The 20,672-nt window shown below is 47.5% G+C and overlaps 2 protein-coding genes across 6 annotated transcripts in view; one reads left to right on the forward strand and one right to left on the reverse strand.

The window, feature by feature from the left end:
- Positions 1-1,354, forward strand: part of NAPB (NSF attachment protein beta) — a 39,716-nt gene extending 38,362 nt beyond the window's left edge. For both annotated transcript variants that reach the window (XM_045885348.3, XM_045885346.3), the window contains one exon: positions 647-1,354. In XM_045885348.3, coding sequence (XP_045741304.1) covers positions 647-757 — 111 coding nt within the window. In that variant the 3' untranslated portion in view covers positions 758-1,354. The remainder of the gene's footprint in view (positions 1-646) is intronic.
- A 4,498-nt stretch (positions 1,355-5,852) lies between these two features.
- Positions 5,853-20,242, reverse strand: GZF1 (GDNF inducible zinc finger protein 1). Of its 4 annotated transcripts, none has more exons than XM_064572725.1 (6): positions 19,224-20,242; positions 12,187-13,597; positions 10,799-10,893; positions 9,063-9,230; positions 8,349-8,506; positions 5,853-8,009 (listed from the first exon to the last, which is right to left on the reverse strand). In XM_064572725.1, the coding sequence occupies exons 2-6, from the start codon at positions 13,572-13,574 to the stop codon at positions 7,659-7,661; spliced, it is 2,160 nt and encodes a 719-aa protein (XP_064428795.1). In that variant the 5' UTR covers positions 13,575-13,597; positions 19,224-20,242; the 3' UTR covers positions 5,853-7,658. The 4 variants fall into 4 exon arrangements, with proteins under 4 accessions (XP_064428795.1, XP_064428796.1, XP_045741306.2 ...); XM_064572726.1 differs by lacking the exon at positions 19,224-20,242 and adding an exon at positions 17,864-18,012; XM_045885350.2 differs by lacking the exon at positions 19,224-20,242 and adding an exon at positions 16,257-16,435 and having other exon boundaries at positions 5,853-7,963.
- Between the last annotated feature and the right edge of the window lie 430 nt (positions 20,243-20,672).

A 20,672-nucleotide genomic window follows, 5' to 3' on the forward strand; every position in this document is an offset into this window, starting at 1 on the left:
GACTTTTTTTTATACTCATTAGTTTTCTGTTTTCCCATATTTGCCATCTTATGTTTAGAATCAAGCAGATTTCTTGGTATCCTCCATTAATTTACTCATGGCTTTGAAGCAGTAGTGGAAAAGAATGTTTTCCCGTTTTACTTTGGCTACCAAACCATTTGCATCCTATTGAAATATCACTTTCTGGTAATGCATTGAAATGAGTTAAAGGGATTCCACTTTCACATATCCTGTCTCTGCAAGTATGTTGATTCATGTTCAGTGAATATTAGAACACTATGAATTTTCCATGTTCCTTTCTTACACGGGGTCTCGTTTCCTTTGTCACATTAAGTATGCTCTTCCAGTTACACAGGTGGTTAGGAGCTCAGCATGTTAGCACACAGAGCGGTTTAAAAAGCACAGGAACTTGTCACTAGCTCCATCCAGATAGTCACAGAACAAACAAACCATTTTAATGAAGAGAGTTATAAACTGGAATGAATGATTTAAACAAACCATTTTTCATGAATAAAGTTATAGACTAGAATGAATGATTTAAATGAAGGATTATCACTAGAAATGTTTAAACAGCTTGGGGTGTTGTTTTTTTGTGTTTTGGTTGTATTTCCATAGACTAATTCCTGTTCCTCTTTTTTTAAACTAGGTGAAGGAATTTGACTCAATATCTCGCTTAGATCAGTGGCTCACGACCATGTTGCTTCGTATCAAAAAGTCCATCCAAGGGGATGGAGAAGGAGACGGGGACCTGAAGTGAACATTTATGTCTTTGTGGCATGCAGCTGACTCCTCTTTAGTTTCATGTTAGGGCCACATGATCTTTATGGGATGCCCATTTAATGGCTTACTTCTGTTGCACATGAGCCAAACCATCTGTGTGTTTAAGCTCCCTGTGTTTGTGTCTTCGTGAAGCGGATGGCTTGGAAGCTCCTGTGCATATTGTGGGTGTGATGGGCTATTTCATGCTTGTCAGAGCCCCCAGAGTTTTCTGAGAACTACTTCAGAATCTTTTTCCTGTTATTTTGATATTTGCAGAGCCCGTGTTCAATTTTGTCATGTATTTTTATGTCATTTTCTTGGACTGGAGTACCCAGCCTAATCATTGTAATAGATGCTTTGCATATTTTCTGTAAATTCACACCTGGATGTATTCTCTAAGTGTACATGTTTAGTTCGGGATGGTTGTTAGGAATGAGCTTTATGACTTCACTCCCTAGAAATGGTTTTTGTTGTTGTCGTTGTGATTCTTTTGATGGTGCTAGTGACCCATTTGTTTGCTTTTTATATTGTTGTGTTTGCTAACATGCATGCGAAAATTCAGAACAGCCGGGGTCTGCCAGAATCACTTAGTTAACTTTGTGAGAAAAGGGAGCTTCCTGGCAGGGCTTGCTGATGTTTGTGGGCGAATGTCAGGGTGAGTCTGATGGATTCGTACTCCTTCACACACAAGAGATCTGTACAAAACAGTTTTTCCCTTTCCTGGAGATTGTTTCCACTTGTAGTTGAGGTGGAACCCTTTATATTCACATAAAAGTGATTTGACTGGCCTGTCCCTTTTGCTTACTTTCACATTCATACACTTACCCACGTTGAGACGGTGGCTGGTGTACCACCACCATGTGAATCCTCTTCAAAGGCCGCAGAGAGAACGGGTCATTAATTTTACCGTTTTATTGAACGTGATGGGTTAGGTGGGGTAAATACAGTACAGAGGTTTACTATGTGTCCAGTTGGGGAAAAAGGGCAACCAGCTTCTGGGGAGAATTGATTTTCCTCTCGGCTAATGGGATTGTTTTGGCTTGCATGTTTGAATTTAGTATGTCATTTTGGTTTACATAATATGTGCTTATTGATTTATGAACTTACATGCAGATACTGTGCTTTAGACATGGTCTTGTTTCCGGAATCTTCTCTATGTGTATTTTTATGCTTAACTGACTTAAGTTTGACATGTATTTTTTTGCCAGTCCTAGCTTGTGGCTCTTTCTAAATTATGCAGCTGTCATTAAAGGCAGATAATGAAATTTCCCATGTTAGGTCAGATGGAAACTGGCATTTGAAGGATGTTTTCATTTTTGGATGTCCCTCCACTGGGATTGGTAGGCTTTTGTTGGGCAGAAGTAGAGAGTGGGCCACGAAATGGGCTGAGTGTGGAGGAAGGCAAGGGGATGGTGCTCGGGTCGGGCTGAGATGAAGGAGAAAGTAGCAAGAAAGTAGCTGGAAAGGGCCAGCTGGGGCCTGGTAGTGGAGGCTGCCCCTCAGGTGGCTGCGGATTTCCTGGCTGCATGTAGGGCCACCTGTGCCGACACAGCCTGGTGGGGAGGAAGGTCAGAGATGTCACAGTGTGGGCTGAATGGACCAGAAGACGTGAACACTCTGGCCTTGCACCCTGGGATATGATGAATGTTCCTCCCTTCAAAGTTCTGGGATTCTTAGAAGAAAGCTGGCTACCACTTATGGTACAATTTGGAATGCAGCCCATTTGGTGGTACTTCACTTCCGGTCAGACTCTCTAACAAAGAAATGATTAGAGCAGAGAGTGGGTTCCTGTGCCTCATCTGTTCCACAACCAGCCAAATGCACTTTTGTGAAAGTGAGGCATGGGGGGTGCTTTTGTTGCCTGTGTCCTCAGGCTGTACGTCTGTCCCATCTGGAGAGCATTTAAATCCCAGCCTGCCAGCCTGCTTGTTTCATCACTAGTGTGCAAGGTTTGTTTTCACTTGTTAAAAGGACCGTCTGGTCTGACCACTGAAAGTAGGAACCAAATGATTTCTCTTAAGAGGATTCCTTTAGCTTTCATCGTGGTCCCCTGTCAGATGCCTGTCTGAGAAAGAGGTGGGGTTTGTAAAAACAGTACTGGTACCATTTTGTTATGTCAGTTGGAGAGTTGCTTGTTTGTCTTGAAATAAACACTGGGATCAGTGGCTGGGTTAAGAATTTGTTTTTAATGAAAAGAGTAAAAATAATTGTAATGGCTAGAACAGAACTGCCAGAAGATAAAAGGAAAATGAGAAGAAAAAGTCCCATTAACATTATCCGAACTTCCTTCTTTTGAAATGTCCCATTAACATAGGGTAGTACCATGACTCAGAGGCCCGAGTTAGGTTTTCAGGAGTTACAGAATGTTCTTTATGAATAAAATATAATGACTATTTATGTTCCGGTTCTTGTATTTTAGCAAATCTGGGGTTAGTTCATAGAGTCAGTTAAAATTTCTTACAGGAAAGCTTTGCTTTTTGTGGCAACATTTTTATAGCTTGTGTGAGTTCCTTTTTTATTTAATGATTTGAAAACCGTATTTTTGCACAGTTGTGACCGCGTGTGATGCCATTTATTGTTTTCTCTGATACTGTGCATTTAAAATGTCCAAATGCAAACCTCTGTGGCCTCCTTCGGGGGGCCCGGCAGCACAGCATGCCGCCTGCGACCCACCTGCCTGCAGCGGGAGCTGTGGCCCGGAACGGGCTCTCGCCTGCGAAGTGCGGTGTCGGGCACTGCGGGGTCTCCTCCCTCGTGTTCTCCGGTGGAGGATTATGTTGTGAAAACTAACCATGTGACGATCACTCTACCTTAGCAGAAAGAGTATGTTTTATGTCACCCTGTACAGAAAATAAAGTGGAAATTATGAGTAATATTTTGATGGGTCTTTCCTATGTAAATTTACACAAATCAAGAGTAGCTTCCTTTCTTTTAAGTTGTTCCCATTAAGGTTTAAGGCAATGGATATTAATATTCGCTAGGCTCTTTGAGTATCCATCCAAACATGAGTTTGGCTACCTCAAAACCTCCATCACTTGGAAATGCAGGGCATTGTAGCAGGTCTGCCAGCAGAGGGTTTATGAGGAAGCCTTGGTTCCAGCCTGTAGGTGCAATCCCTGGGTTGCACGGTGTCATCCCTTCTGGCCACCCCTGGCAAGGGACTCTTGCTGGCATCCCTTAGGCCCCAGTCACCTGCCAGGTGCAGGGAGGGAGGGTTTCTGGAAGACTGTTAGGTGGGGGGGGTGAGGAACCCTGAAGTCCCTCAAGTCTGTTCACAGTGCGGGTGTTCGTGTAACTCTGCAGGATGTCTGTATGGGGCGACATGCGCCCCTGGGGCAGGTCGAGCCACAGGCCTTTCGGGCCTCAAGTTCTGGGGAGGAGGAGGATGTGGTTGGGGGCAGGAGCTCTTACGGGCCGGCTCCTCCCCTCAGAGAACAGTGGTCAGGTCCATCAATATATTCACAACAACTTAAAGATAATTCAAAGGGGGCACCTGGGTGGCTCAGTTGGTTAAGCAACTGCCTTCGGCTCGGGTCATGATCCTGGAGTCCTGGGATCGAGTCCCGCATCGGGCTTCCTGCTCAGCGGGGAGTCTGCTTCTCCCTCTGATCCTCCCCCATCTCATGCTCTCTCTCTCTGTCTCATTCTCTCTCTCAAATAAATAAATAAAATCTTTAAAAAAAAAAAAAAGATAATTCAAAGCAAGTTTAAAAAATGAATGGTAGAACAGGCTGTTCAGTCTAGGCATTCTGAGAAGTTAATCATTCTCATTTAGTTCTCATTCAGATGTCTCTTCTCAGAATCTTTTCCTAATGGAAGCCACCATGGTGTTTTAAAAACCCTGGCTTTGCCAGCCGTGGTAAAGGGTCCCTGTACAGATTGGCAGAAGTGAGTGGATGATTTCTGGGGCTCAACTAGATGATATGCCAGATGGCCCTCTGAGCCACGTTTGTAGCCTGCCTGGTTATTTGCAGCAAGTGAACAAATGACCCTTTGCATGAGTGCCCCAGGCCCCATACTCCCCATTGAAACAATATTGTTACTTCAAGTAACATGAACACCATCAAGTTTAGTTAGAGACAAGCACACATTTGGTCTCAAAAAATGTCCCTGGTGTGGCAAGGTGTAAAACTGAACAGGTTAGAATTAAAACTTACACCCAAATTTGTTGGTTTGGATTATCACCTACAGCAAAACCACATTTCTATTAAAGTATAAAGGTCTTCCCTAGCCACCTCCACCACAACATGGCTTTCTTCTTCAAATTCTGTACAACAAATTTTGGTAAAATCCAAGGTGGCAGAATGCTTTGGACTTTGTGCTGAGAGCATTTCCCACAAAATGTTTGGAAGGCACTAAAATCACCCCGCAGTCACCTTTCATGATGCTCTGGGAGGAGCAGCACCTGCACCCTGGGCACTTTCTGATTACACTTTTGGGACCCACATACCCAGAGGCCAGTCTTGCTTTCTGTACGACACCCACAAATCCCTCTGTGCTGGGTCTTCTGCAGGGTTTTTGCATTTCTCCGCTCTCAGGCGCAGCCTTACCCTCCTGGGAAGGACAGAGAAATGGGTCTAGTTGGAGACATGCCCGTGACGGAGACTGCCACATCACTGAAGAGGCCTTTCGGCGGCCGCCCCAGCACCAAGTACACGGCATACTACCCCTGCAGGCAGAGGCCAGCATCCCTCACCACCAGGCTTTCACGTCTGTGGAGTCATTACGCAGTCCAGGCAGTTATGGAGACAATCCTAGGACTACAGATCCTGATTTTACATTTCATTACCCATGAAATGGAAAGAGAATTACACTTGTTCCAATTAAGAATCTTATTTCTAGGGGCGCCTGGGTGGCTCAGTCGGTAAGCGTCTGCCTTCGGCTCAGGTCATGATCCCAGAGTCCCGGGATCGAGACCCACATCGGGCTCCCTGCTCTGCTGGAAGCCTGCTTCTTGCTCTCCCACTCCCCCTGCTTGTGTTCCCTCTCTCGCTGTCTCTCTCTCTGTCAAATAAATAAAATCTAAAAAAAAAAAAGAATCTTATTTCTACAGAGCCTAGATTCTAACAGTGGAAATAAACCGTAGACCTATCAAACTTTTTAGAAAGCAAACATTTATTAACACATTAAACGATTTTTTGTAGAATTTCTAAAGAAAAATTCAAGACAAAAATTCTTCCAGTAGGTAACAAAATAATCTATTATTTAAATTCCTTCTCATTAAGATGACTTTATTCCATGAAACAGTACATCAGCTGGGCAGGCTCATTCTCTTACCAAAAGTAAAATGGTTGTGTGATAGTTTTGTTGTTGTTCTGTAAACACAACCAGGATATGCTGTCATCATTGAAAATTCAGTACTGCCATCTTCAAGAGCAAGTGTGAAACATGTTATCAGCACCTCTAAAACATCTTAGAGTGGCTTCCGTATTTACTTAACACGTTATAAGTTAGAACAAAATAAGCATTTCGGGAGAGTCTTCCCACATTACTTTCTGGCATAGTGCAACTGTGTCTTCATCCTGGAACTTAGGATAAAGTACCTCTCAGAAAGTGAACGTTTTCACAGCCAGTTTAATAAATTAAAACGTAAGAAAAAGAGCAACTAGTGAACAAAATAATTCTTCGGGGTTCTCTCTTTAAATTATTATGTTTAGGGTTACATGTGAGTCAAAGCACTTAGCATGCGGCAACACACCCAAGCCACTGGAACCAAGAATCAGGCTTAGCAAATACAGCAGAATTAACTTCACTGCAAATTCATTTTAAGCAGGCGGCCAGCGGAGCACTGAAGACAAAGTTTCTGGTTCTTCACAATCCACTCTTAAGGCGTAATCAAAGACACTCCAAGGCTTTTGGTCCCTTCTGCTTATATGCTCACATGTTCCCAAGGAAACAAATGTGTGGGAATTACTTGCCTGTTTCAAGCTCTTGATACGTAAATGAGAAATTCTAGGTTTCTGAAAATCACAAAGTCAGGAAAACCCAGCCAAAAATACTAACACTCTGTGTTCTAAGATTTGCCAGATCACCTCATTGCTACTTGTGAATAAAAGGACTCCACAGTGTTTCAAGTGTTCTAAAGCCTCTTACTTCACTTTCACACCTCTGCAAAACCTACTACACCATTTGCTGCTAGAATCTTTGGTAGGACAGCTTTTACCTAATCAGACTTTAGGAATGAAACCCAACAGCCACACTTCATTTCAGCAGTTATTCTATGGCCAACTTCCTAGCTGTGAATGTGCTCTGAGTACAGATTATACGAAGCCATTTTTCAAGTGTTCAATTTGTCATTCCTTTTTTAGTACCTACAGACAGGAGGTGGAGGGGAATGAATGCAACCATCCATTTCTTCAGTACAACTCAAGGGTCTCCAGAACAAAATGGACTTGCTTCTGTTCAACAGGAAAGAGCTGAAAATACATGGTCCCAGTTTTATTTCAGCTTGCTAGAAAAATAGCTTAAAATTATCAGAGAATTAAACCCACACAGAAGGGTAAGGCAGGCTGAGAGACCAGGGAGATCACTAACAGTAACTTCATGAGCTGGGCCAGGGCTCTGTATTCTACAGTTACGTAGTTGTCCAAACTTCCTACACATCAGGACAAGCATTATGCATATAACCTGCACCAGGATCCAGTGAGATCATGTTAACTGCCTTGTTTGTCGATCAAGCGTCGCTGAGATCATGCAGACTGGGATTTTTAAGGGGAAGCTCTAAAAATGCTTTGATAAAGACGTGCAAGTTAGCAGAGATTCAGGAAAATGTGCAGAAGGTATTCTTGCTCACTCTGCCCACAGACAGTTTTTCACCTTAGCCCCTGACATTAACCTGCATACAGCAATCACACACGCGGAGACGCAGCGTAGGATCTGCTTGGCAGGTAATTAAGCTCTCATTCCATGTCAGTCAGCGAGTGAAGCTGTGCGGGCATCGGGTCTGTCTGCGGAGTCAGCTCGCTAAGCTCACTGATGGTGGTGGCCAGCAGCGTGTCCTGAGACACCACGCAATCGTCCGACTTGCAGGCCGTGTCTGCAGAACTGTTCTCGTGCACCGTGGGTACAGTGCCTTGGACTGTGGCGAGGTTGTGAAAATGGCCATTTTCTGCAAAAGACAGCAATTTATCTGAAAGTTTGGATGGCGTATATTCTTCATCCGGCTGCTCGGTCTTGTGCGCGTCATCATTCTTGGGTGAGCCATCTACAATAACAAGGAAAGACTTCCATGGAGTATTCTTATCATGTATCTACAAATCAAACACAAAACAGAAGTCACAACGTGTCTCTGAACAAGTGCATCTTTCAAAACAATGGTCTCTTTTCAACTTAAATTTAGTTTCCACCGTAGCAAAATACCCTTTCACTAATGGCCAAATCTCATTTATCACAGATTGTGCCTTTGGGGCCCTGAGACTCGGTTCTCCGCTCACACTGGGAATGTACTCCCTGCAGGGAAAACCCGAAAAGGAAAGGCCCACTATCTTCGACGACCACCGTATGGAATGATGGCCGGCATTTCTGACTGTCTAGATTACGTGTACCTGGGGACCAGCGACAGGCCCCGCGGAAGCCGCGCCACTGCTTACCGAGGTATGCCGCCGGAGGGTGGACTTGTCGGTGAATGTCCGCCCGCACGCGTTACACATGAATGGCTTCTCCCCCGTGTGGATGCGATGGTGACGCTGGAGAGCGTTGAGCTGGGTGAACTGCTTCCCACACTGGTCACAGCAATAAGGACGTTCCCCTGAGATGGGAAGGGAAGAAAGCCACTGGTTGGTCTCCCCAGCCTACTGTGCTGAGTTCTGAAATGCTCTGCAGTCATGCTGCTGGGGCCCACTGGCAAGCAGCAGCAGGGAGACTATGCTGGGAACGACTCGAGAGTCAACTGACAGGTACAAATCTATCCCTCTAATACCAGGATTTATGGTCTCCACCCAAAAAGGGCCAAAGCCAAAAGCTGGTACTACGTCTACAGAAGTTCACCTGTTTTCCGCAGTAATGGAATATAAAATTCCAAGTCCCATAATAACTGGATTTATGTGTGTGTGTACACGAATATGTATAGACCATTACCCTGACTTCTAATCTGAAAATGTTAAAAATGTCTGCATATCCACATCCAAACACTCATACCTTTCCAGTTTGTCAGGGCCAGAAACTAGAAACTCAGAAATTTAAAAATGCTATTATGACACACAAAACAACGCTAAATTCCAAACAGTTTTCTAGTAAATCAAAAACTTTTGGGACATTATCCTTGCCACACTGAACTCCCTTCCCTGACGACACGCCAGCCATACCTGTATGGACTTTAATGTGCTGGTAGAGCGAATTCCGCTGGGCAAAAGTCCTGAAACAAACTTCACATTTAAAGGGTTTGGATCCAGTATGGATTCTATTGTGATGTTTTAAATACTCCTTAGAAGCAAAACTCTTGCCACATGTTTCACACATAAAAGGTCTTTCACCTACACGAAAAGATGAGACGGAAAGTTAGAAACGATAAGGCACCAGAACACCTGACAAGCTGGCCCACACTCTAGAACACACATGAACTCAGAAGCACCGTGCTGGGCAGCACGTGACAGCTTCTAGTTAAAACTGTCCTAAAACATCTATTCGTGTAAGATGCCTGCTACTTCCTCAAAGTTCAGGTAAAATGGCCTTGGGAATCCCATAGCCTAGAATTAGATCATTCAGTCAGCCCACATTTTGGAAACTTAGTCATTCCAAACAAGAAATTAACCTTACAACCTGTTTGGGGGAATTGTTGGATTTTTCAAAGCAGCATTCATGTGGCACTTTATCGGGGCAAAAGCCCCTTGAGAGGAGAGGAAGTTTTTACTTGGACACGTATGCATGGCTGCTCTGGGGCAGCAACTCCAATCAACCTGGGCTGGGTTACAGAATAGGAGAAAAATGTTCCCACTTCATGTTGTATAGTTTGAGTCTTTTAATCCCACAAATCCGACTCATCCGATTATTAGGTGTACCCCTGACTTTACAAACATCAAAATAAAAATACTGGTGTTAACAGAACCTGAGTACATTAATATTTTCATAAAATGACTGGTTCTCGCTTAATGCTTCGGTGTGACCTGACCTCACCTCCACCCCCAATCTTCCATTAGGCACCAATTCTCATTTTAGAGTCTCAGTAATTCCCATCATTAAATGCCTCAGCTCTGCCTCGCCTGCATTTGAACTTGAGGCTCACATGGCAGTGTTTAGAGATACAAATTTTAAAATGCAAGCAAGAAAGAACTGGGTTAGTATGATAATAGCAGTGTACAACAGTTAGATTCTGTATCCTATACAAGGTTCTAAACCTCAGCATCGCTGTGCTGAATTTGAATAAAGTCAACTTAAATTTTCTCCCTCATGTAATAAAATCACATCGCAAAATTTTGAAAAATAGAAATGAGATAATCCCACCACCTCAAACATATAGCAATTTATTTTCATCCAGTCTTTTATGTGCAGGTTTTCAATGTAGCTGGGATTAGCTGTCTGCGTAATTGTGCATTTTCCAGTCCACATCCAAGCACAGGTGTTTTTCCTAACGTTCAGAGACCTGGGAGTGGCCCAATCGGGCGCCGGGAAGGGATGGATTTACCAGTTTACTGGACCACTTCCTTGTGGTTGGACAATCAGGCTGTTTCAGTGCTCTGTTATTAGGGAGAGCAAGAAGGGGGATGACAGCCTATAGCTTTTCCCGTATTTTGAACAACTTCCTTAAGGCAGATTCCTGGAAATGGAATCTGGGGCTAGAACAGAGGAGCTGTTTCACACCTCTGGATACATCAGACTCGCATGCCGGCTCCCAGCGCCCAGTGTGCACAGGCCTCCGCCACAAGCACGCCAGCACCGGAGCCCCGGGCATGTGTGAGCTGGTTGTTCTTGCTCACTTATGAGATGCAAAAGCTATATCACGGCCTTAGCCTGCACCACTTTGGTAGATGCCAGCTTCTATATTAAATGGCAGTTTCTTCTACAGCTAGAAAGACATTCAAGCACAACAGCATTGAGTATTTACCTGTGTGACACCTTTTATGATAAATCAGCATGTGGTTCTGAGTGAATCTTGCACCACATTCATCACAGACAAAAGGTTTTTCCCCTGTATGAATTCTGAAAGTACAACATTCAGATGATAACTTAGGATATATCTCAAAGCTCACTTTGCAATACAATTTCCACGCTAGCCTGCAAAGACGGTTATTCCAAGAGACCGAATGGGAACAGCTGAAGTGGAAATACACAGGCCCACGACCTCCATCCCCAAGTCCATTTCTGCGGGAGGCTGGCCGGGCGGGGGGCGCTGCACGACCCTGGCCAGCAGACACTCGCCTTTGCTCGCTCTCTTCACCACTGAATAGTACCGTGCAGTATTTGCAAAGCTTCCCCATCAGATCGACCAGACAGCCTGGGGACTACGGCTGACCAAGCACCGTGTGATCAAAAACATTATTGTCGATTCCTAAGACGACGTGACCAGTCCAGAAAGAACAGTTTCAAAATGCTGAGGAAAGCTGGTTTCTGAGGAGCATGCACCAGCATTTGAGTTTCACAACCAGTACGAAGCAGCCATCAACCACAACTCACTGCGCACTTCCTACGCCAAGGTTTTAACTGATCACAGAGTAAAAAGACAATGAACGCCATGCTACCACCCCAAAGATGCCCCAGCCTGACGGCAGGTCTACAATAGAGGAGAAACTGCTTGTCTGGATTTCAAGCATGAACAGTCAGCACTGGAAGGAAACCTATTTAAAAACTGGTGTACCCCACCTACAGTTCAAAAATTATGAACAGAAAACACTGTCCTGATTCTGGCAGTTAGACTAACCAATGGCACTTTCCAAGCCCTGAGAACGAACACCTACGACCAGAGGAGTGTCCTAAAGCCCTAAACGTCCTCTCACGGAGGTCTTTAATGGGACCGTGGGACCCAGCTGGTCACAGGCCCAAGTTCTCAATGAAGAGTCAGGAAAACAGCAATGATGGTCGTTAGCCCGAACGGCCCTCAAGCATAAGCATGGCGGGCACCGTAAGCTCCAGAGGCTACTCTGGGATCGGGAGAGCCTGGCCTGCAGTGGCCGTGCGACAAGACAGGCAGGACCTGGGTTCCGTGTCCAGGCTTCTGCGCTGGCACTGGGCACAGGGTGAGGGGGACGGCCATCAGCCTGGGGCCTGTAGGAAGGCTGAGTGGAGAAGAGAATTCACAGACGTCCCAAAGCAGCCCCGCCCCCCATTTCTAGAGGGCACAAATTACGAAGTGGAACGTCTGCAGACACAGCCACGCGGGTCAAACCCTAGAACGACCTCCATCTCTCCACACCCCCAGCCCCAGCACAGAAACAGGCCGCATGGCAGGCAAGGAGCAGCCTCGCAGCGGCTCCGGCCCGGCGGCCGCGGCCCTACCTCATGTGGGTCTTCAGCGCCGAGGGCTGCGAGAACTTGGCCTCGCATTCGGTGCAGCCGTACGGCTTGTGGCCCGTGTGCGTCCGCTCGTGCAGCCGCAGCGCCGTCTTGGAGCTCAGGCCCTTTCCGCACTGCTGGCACTGGTGCCGCTCGCCACCGCCCTCGTGCACCTGCACCACGTGCCGCTTGACGTCCTTCTTCCTCTTGAACTTCTTGCCGCATAGCTCGCACGGGAAGTGGCGCTCGCTGCTGTGCACGTGGCGCTGGTGGCTCTTGAGGTTGCAGCGGTTGGCAAAGGTCTGGCCGCACGTGTCGCAGCGATGCACCACCTCGGTGGCCACCCCGTGGTGGTGCCGGATGTGCTTCAGGAAGCTCTTCTCGTACAGAAAGGCTTTTTCACAGATAGTGCACTTGAAGTTGCTCTTCCTCTTCTCGCCCTCCTCGTCCTCGTCGTCGTCGTCCTCCCCCTCCCCGCGGCCTGCGTCCTCCCTGCCGCCTGCTTTCGGCAGCACCTGTGCCGCCTCCACCCCCACCCCCACGCCGCACTCCTCACGTTTCGGGACGGGCTCCATCTCTGCTCCCATGGCCTCCGGGTCGGGGTCCTGGGGGCCGCAGGTGTCCCCTATGTCGTCCTCGGCACTTTTCTGCTGCTCCCGCAGCCTTCTCGTGTATTTCTTTTTAGGGATTTCCACAAACACCTTTCTTCCAGCCAGCCTTCCGCTGGCCCTTCTGATTTTTGGGTAGGGAGGCTTAACTGCCTCTTTTTTCTTGTCTGGCTTCTCCTTGGACTTCCTCGGGGGCACATCTGGCAACACGCCATTGCTGATTGTCTCCACTAGGGGATCTGAGGAATCCCCGAGGCCATTAGGGAGAGGACTGTCCCCGGGGGGACTTGCCCTGGGGTCGGGAGCAACAGCAGCTTGGGAGCCACTGCTCCCTTCTGCCTCCGGAGACTCAGAGAAGTTCTGCAACTCCAGAAGTACAGACTCTAACATCTGTTTCTTCAACTGAAAACAAGTTTCCGATAAGTCCAGACATTTTAGTTTCTCAGCCATTTCCAGCATTCGCTGCACCCGATCTTCTTCTACCTGTACCTTTGCAGTGTACACAAACTCGAGAAACGAGGCAAAGTCAACGACTTGCACTTCATTTAGGTAGACGTTAGTCCTCGTACCATCCACAGTCTTCTCATTAAGGAACATCTCCTTAAAAAACTTGCTGGTGGCTGCCAGCACCGCCTTATGAGCCATGAACTCTTCGCGGACGCCCTGGTACTCCACACTGACAGTCACATCACACAGGTGACCGAGAAGGCGTAGTTGATGCATTTCATGCAGAAGGTTGAACGGTGAGGATTTGGATTCCAGCAGAACTGCGCCACTTTCCATGTTTCTTCTTTCTAATAACAGCTCTGAAAACAGAAACAAGAATTATTCAAGCCTGAGCAAACACTGAAATGAAAGGATTAAAAATTAGGATTATTTCAGTTCTCTAGAGGATATAAACTGATTAACAGCCAAAACGTAGCTTTCCTCAGCTAAAGATATAAATCACACCACTTCTTAGAGGGTTCTAAAGTGAAGTCCTAATGCCCCCTCATAAGATAATGTTTGCACACACACAAAAAATATTACTAGGGTTTCTCCCAATGATAAACATAATTGACCAAAGTGACGCTTAATGAAATATAGTACAGCAGTAATTGCTTATCTAAGTCATTTTCTAACTTGCTTACAGACACAGACCTCAAAACCGTAACAGAACTTACAGCAATAATAATCTCTAGCTCTTTGACCAGGAAACCAAATAATTAAAACAAAACACGTGTCCACCAAACCTTAGAGAATCATGTCTGCCTTTGAAAACAATCAACTTGGGGTGCCTGGGTGGCTCAGTAAGTTGATTGCCTTCAGCTCAGGTCATGATCCCAGGGTCCTGGAATCGAGTCCCGCATCGGGCTCCCTGCTCAGCCGGGAGCCTGCTTCTCCCTCTCCCTCTGCTCCTCCCCATGCTCTCTCTCTCTCATAAAGAAATAAAATAAAATATGATAAAATAAGATAAGATAAAATAAAATAAAATAAGAAAGAAAGAAAACAACCAACTTGGGACGCCTGGGTGGCTCAGTCGGTTAGGTGTCTGCCTTCAGCTCAGGTCATGATCCCAGGGTCCTGGGATCAAGTCCCGCATCGGGCTCCTTGCTCAGCAGGAGCCTGCCTCTCCCTCTGCCTGCCGCTCTCCCTGCTTGTGCGCACGCACTCTCTCTCTCTCTGACAAAAATAAATTTCTTTTAAAAAAAAAGGAAAAAAAATGAAAACAACCAACTAAATAAATAACTACTTTCCATGAGGAAAACTTCATAAAAAAGTAGTCCACAATCCACGGCCATTTCCAGCACCCCTAAACACCTCATAAGTGAATTACCGCTACTCTATGAGAATAATTTCACGAGCTGTGCTACCTTGAGCAAGTAACTTAGTTTCTCTGAACCAGAGTCTGCTCCTTTGTAGAAAACTGCCAGAGCCCACGAGGCTCCAGTGAGTACAAACATGCCAAGTGCTTACAGCCTCACCGGAGGCTTGTAAGCTACTTGCTACTGGCTTCCCATACACCAGGCCTAGGTGCCACTGTCGCTGTTACCATCCCCATTTCACAGAAGAGGAACTAACAAGGTAACAGTAAGTGGTCGGGCTGGCACTTGAGCCTGGGCCTGGTGGGACTCTGGACTCACACTGAAACTGCTCAGCATGCCCCTCACCTCAGCAGTGCCAAATGCAAAGAGCTGCTTTTCCTCCCTAGATCTTTCCACGTCTGTGGACACTGCAGACTGCACTCCCCACTCCAAGGTCTCCTCCCCCTGGCTTCCGTGGCACCCCACACCAGCATGGGTCACTTCTGCTTTAATGGAGCTACTCTTTCCTCAGAATCCCTGACTAGGTACTTTCTCAAGATGCACCCAACCTTATGCTCTAGATTCTACCTCCCTTTTCACAGTACGTTTTAGTTCTAAATCTCCACCACCCGTCCAAAGTACCTGTCCTCCTTCTATCCCCCTTCAGCCAGATCTTAGATGTTGCCTCAGATTCAACATGTCTAGGGCAGAACTTGTCTTCATCTTCCCTGGAAAACGAGCCTCACCTCTACCCAGTTCTCCAGTCCCACCAGTGATACTGTTTCCAGTACCTGGGGCTACAGCTGGCTTCCTACAACCACTAGCCACCCCCAAACATGAAAAAAGACTGTCCTCTGAGAGTTCAACTGTAACAAGAACATCCAGGAGACCTGAGCAGTCACCGGAAGAAGACTCCACAGTCAACTCTAAACACCCACCAAGCTCAGATGGGTGAGGCGGGGGAGGGGCGGTACACTACGCCCAGGACTGTCACTGATTCCAGCCCCAGCCTCGGAGAAATGGCTGCAGAGGGCTTGCTCAACCCGCTGTCCATCCTCACCAGCAGCCCTCCACTTCCCCAAACCTCTGCCAACCGGGCCCTTAAGCAGACGTGCGAACCTACAGGCGGCCTGACAGCGATTTCTGAGTCAATCAATAAAGTGGTTTCTGAGCATGATTTCCCATCCTGTCTGAGCACAGGAAGGAAAGGCAGTGATCATGGCGACAAGAATCCTCTGGCCTGGGTGACAGCTGCATCTCCCACTGTAATTGGCTGGCGCTCGGCCGCACCTCCGTCCCCGAGCATCTCCCTCCCGCCGGCCGTTCTCCGCCGCTCCTCCGCACTAAGGAGGGTGCGGCGCTCCCGCCCGGCCGCGTCCGGGTCCGCATCGCGCTCCGACGGCGCACGCCCCCGCCCCCTCGGCCCCTCTGACCCGCACACTTTAGAGGGACACACGCCCCTCTGCAAACGGATCCGGTGCCTGCTGGGCCGCGGGCATCCACGGCGCCCGCGTGATCGGGCCTGGACCTCCGACCCCGGGACGCCCCCGACTCCTGCGCCCCCAAGGCCCGCCGCTTCTCCTCAAAGGCACGCGCGGCCGGCCCGCTCGCCACGCCCGGACAAGTCGGGAGGCAGCGGCTGCGGCGAGAAGCCCGGACGGCCCGCGGGCCACACACTCACCTCCCAGCCGGCGTAGCCGCCGCCGCTACCGCACGTCCACCGGACGAGGCCCCCGGGGACCGACGGCCGGCTGGGCGGGGCGGGACAACAGCGCGGGCGCCGCCGATTGGCCGCCGCGGGGCCCGCCCCACCCCCAGACGGCCCCGCCCCCTCCCGTGGCTGGGGGTCGGGGCTGCGCGCGCACGTCCGACTGCGGCGGCCGTTCGGGCAGGGTTACGTGATTAGACGTACGCTCGGGGCCCGAGTCCGCGCAGGATTGCGTCACCAGCCGCGAGTCAAGGTCTGCGCCTGCGCAGAAGACCGCGAAGGCGGCTCCGCGTCTGTTCTTGGCGTGGCGGGGGGTGGAGCCGGGCCAGCCCCAGAAGGTCACGTGGGCGGGGGAGGGGTGCGTGGTCACTTTTGGGTCGGTCTCGGTCTATCGCCCGTGGCGCCTGTAGTCCGTGTGCTACGCGCAGTTCCGGGCGGTGTCCGCCCCTCGGAGAAGGGGAGGGTATACGACGCCGGCCGGCACTGGGAAGGAGCGGGCGTCCTGGGTCTGGCCGGTGGCGGACAAAGCGCTTCCACGTGCTGTGTGTCGGCGTTGGCGTGGGGCGGGGTGCTCGGCGGGCATTCTTCCCGCAGGGTCGCCGCCTGGTTCGGTCCTGGCCCAAGAGCGCCGAGATCACACCTCACACCTTGCTTCAGCGTGCGGTTTGGTGTCCCGGGAGTCTGCAGCCACGCACGTGGTTTCAGCGGTCATTACGGAGCTTCCCAAAGACCCAGCCTCCCTTCGGTGGAAAGAATTCATGCTCCGTCTTTGAATCCTTCAGCCCAAAACCTTGCTGCTTCCACGCATCCTTGTGCACTCTTAATCAATCCCGCTTTGGAAGACTGACTGGAACTAACACTTCTCGGTTAACCCGGCCCCTGGCTTCCCCCTGCGAGCCACCGCTAAAGCTGTGCGAGATCCTGTTCCTCAGCGGCCAGCCTTGCACTGGGCGGCGTCTTACCTACACAGTGTGTCGGTAACGTGTAGGACTATAAAACGCAGATTAAAAAGACGCTTAATTCTTCCTGTGAAAATATTTCCCTCTCCTTTTTGAGCATATAGTTTAGAAAGGTGATCACTGTAAGTATTCTTTGAAATGTACCTAATTCCTTTTGAAGATTAGCTAGGCCCTGGGTCAGCTTTACGACCTAGAACCTAGAAAAACCTTGCTCAAGGGCTCCTGGAGCCATCTGTTTGCAGTGTAAACATCCAGAGAGAAAGCGCCCAATCTCCCAGTTTCCTAGGAGACTAACTTTAATGGGCGCCTTGTTCCAAAGTTGCACAACTAACTCCTGTCGTAAAGGTATGAGAAGTGTGTTTTTACTCTGGATAAACCAAATAGATGACCTAGATAGTCATCCCACTTACTAGGTAGAGAGGATGAACTATGTGTGATCAGTGGTACTGTCTAGTCCTCTTACTGGAGGACTAGTTATTACTGTTTACATTGAGACAGATTGTACCCGATTAGCTAACACCGAAAGGGTGAGATTTCTTTCTGTCTTTGTCATTTGCCTGTGATGCACATCACATTCTGGTGTAAGGCTTATCTGATAATCACAAGTGTTTTCTTTACTACCTTTATATTGGGGAGAAGATTTTATTTTCAACTTTATCTCCTCGGGGTGCCTGGGTGGCTCAGTCGTTAGGCCTCTGCCTTCAGCTGGGGTCGTGGTCCCGGGGTCCTGGGATCGAGCCCCACATCAGGCTCCCTGCTCGGTAGGAGGCCTGCTTCTCCCTCTCCCACTCCCCCTGCTTGTGTTCTCTCTCTCGCTGTGTCTCTCTCTGTCAAATAAAGAAATAAAATCTTTAAAAAAAAAAGATAAATAAATTTTATCTCCTCAACAGGAGCCAGCTTCCCACACATAGTGGGTACTCAGTATTTTAAGAGTGAATGAGAGGCATCTTGGCTTCGGCACACTCTTTCTATTTGCATTCCATGATTCCAGGAAATTGGTATGAACACAATTTTTAGTTGTGGACCCAGGGCCAGAATAATTTATTTTATGATTTTGTTTTGCATTGCTAAAAGGTGATTTGCTTCCTCACTTAAATCTTCAGTGCTTGTTGGCCATCTGTGTATCTCCTTTGGAAAAATTTTTATTCATTCAGACCCTCTATTTTTCTTTACTGTTCTTTATATGATTGAGTTGTAAGAGTTCTTTTTATATTCTAGACGAAAGACCCGTATCAGATATATTTTGTAGATATTTGTTTTTACTTTCTGGATGGTATCCTTTGAAGCACAGGGGTTTTTAATTTTGATGGACTCTAATCTATTTTTTTGGAAACTGTTGCCTAATCCAAGGTCATGATGATTTACCCCTGCTTTCTTCTAAAAGTTTTGTAGTTTTAGCTCTTACATTTAAGTTTGATCCATTTTGAGTTAACTTTTGTATACATATGAGGTAGGGGTCCTACTTAATTCTAATTGCAGGTGATTATCCAGTTGTCCCAGCATTTGTTGGAAAGACCCTTCACCCATTAAACTGTCTGGCCTCCTTGTCAAAAAACATTTGACTGTAAATGCCATCATTTACTTCTGGACTCTGTTCAGTTGATCCACAGGACTATCCTCAGTACCACACTGTCTCGGTTAGTGTGTATGTTTTCCTTTTTCATGGAGAAGTTTTAAAATTTTTGCTGATCTGCCAGTCTTTTCTTTTGGCTTTCTTCTGCTGATTTTAAGCTCAGAAAACACTTTGAAATGTAAAGCAGAGAGAATAGGAAGAACAAAGGTGCAGAGATGATACCCCAAGCACCTACGGTCTCCAGAACAGGCTGCGGATGTGGCTCTGAGACTCCTGGTGGTCAAAGAGAAAAAGGCCATAAAGCTTTGTCTACCAGAAAGAACAAAGCGAATTTAGTTTGCTCAGAGGAAGTTTTATGTACGTTGTGGGCAATATATGTCCTAAAGAGCATTCTTAAGATGAACCTACCTCCGTGTTCTTCTCCATCATCTTTTTCATCTTTTCTCTCTTCAAATTTGCATTAAATGAATTTGCTGCCCCCTCTTCACCACCAGCAGATTCACTGTGATTGGCTCCTGCTGTATTCCTCCAGGTACATCTGTCTCATAACCTCTGGCCGCTGATTAGCTGGTGAGTGGGACCACCACCTAGCACGCTGGCTGAGGTTTTTGTCTTGTCTGGATTCATGTATTTTTATGTAGAAAAACAAGATGTAACTGCGGTGGATAAACACTCATTTTTGTGAACTGGGCAACTATAAGAAATAAGGTAAACACTGGAACGAGATGTAGTGCACAGCTCACATCCCCTACGTGGGGATGAAGACTCAAGGGGAAAACAGGCTGATGAGAGACCCATGGGTTCCAGGTAAAAAAAACACTCCTCCTTACCCACGTGACTTGAGGCAAACAGCTCACCCAGGCTGTCAGTGCATGCCTCTCTATGAGCTCTGGACAGGTGGAGGCCCTGGGAACATTGCACATCTCCGGTGAAGATGGCACTTTATTTCACCATGGTGTTGGGCACACTAAAAGAACGTGCTTTAGTGGGTTAGTGGTGCCAGCTCCCTGGTCGCTAGTGTCCAAACATGACAGTTCCTTGGGGGAGAGCCTAAAACATACAGAGACTGGCAAGAAAGTAGCATGTGCTGTTCAGAGATGTCCTGGGTGGAGAGCAGCGGCTCTGGCCTGGGCACAGGACAGGCTGTGGGGTGGCTGCACATCGATCTTGACCTGGGTGGTGGTTACAAGGTGGTCTGTTATTAAGCTTAATATTTGTTTTGTGTGGTTTTCTGTATCTGTGTCTTATTTTTCAGTAAAAAAATAAAGGAGATAAAGAAGCCACGCTTATTCCTTTGTACCAACGCGGAACATGTGCTCAGTGAGTGTGCCTGCCCCATTGTTGACTGCAGACATGTGGCTAAAGGGCCACTTCTCTCCTTGGTCTTTTGTTTCCCACACTGTAGTTATTTGGTCACTCAGATCACCAGCAAGGTCTCTTCAGTTACAGTACAGCCCCACTTTGTTCCTGCAAGCAAAGCAAAAGGAATGGTATGTGTCACCTTGAATTGCTGACTCCGCCAGGAGCCAAAGATCTCTCCCAAGTTAAGCTATAGAAACAAGATTTGAAAAATTCCAGCAATAGAGCCAACTATGTAATGACGACAATCCTCCTGCTACAAACCCTTAGAAATGGTAGCTTAAATATAGCAACTGTCGTTTAAATTCATGGCCAAGTTTGCAAGGAATCTGGAAAATCTCTGGGGTCCAGAAATAAAGAGGGAGCTCAACATGAAGCCTGTCGGTGAGTGAGCTGCACCACCCTGGAAGGGACTGTGGGTCTGGTCTTGATAATAGAGCTAGGAGTCTGGATTTACACACACACACACACACACACGCATAGTTGGGAAAGTAAGAG

This window comes from Mirounga angustirostris, unplaced genomic scaffold (assembly GCF_029215605.1).
Source record: "Mirounga angustirostris isolate CCGP_5_RB_7025 unplaced genomic scaffold, mMirAng1.0.hap1 SCAF_10, whole genome shotgun sequence".
Classification (NCBI taxonomy): Eukaryota; Metazoa; Chordata; class Mammalia; order Carnivora; family Phocidae; genus Mirounga; species Mirounga angustirostris.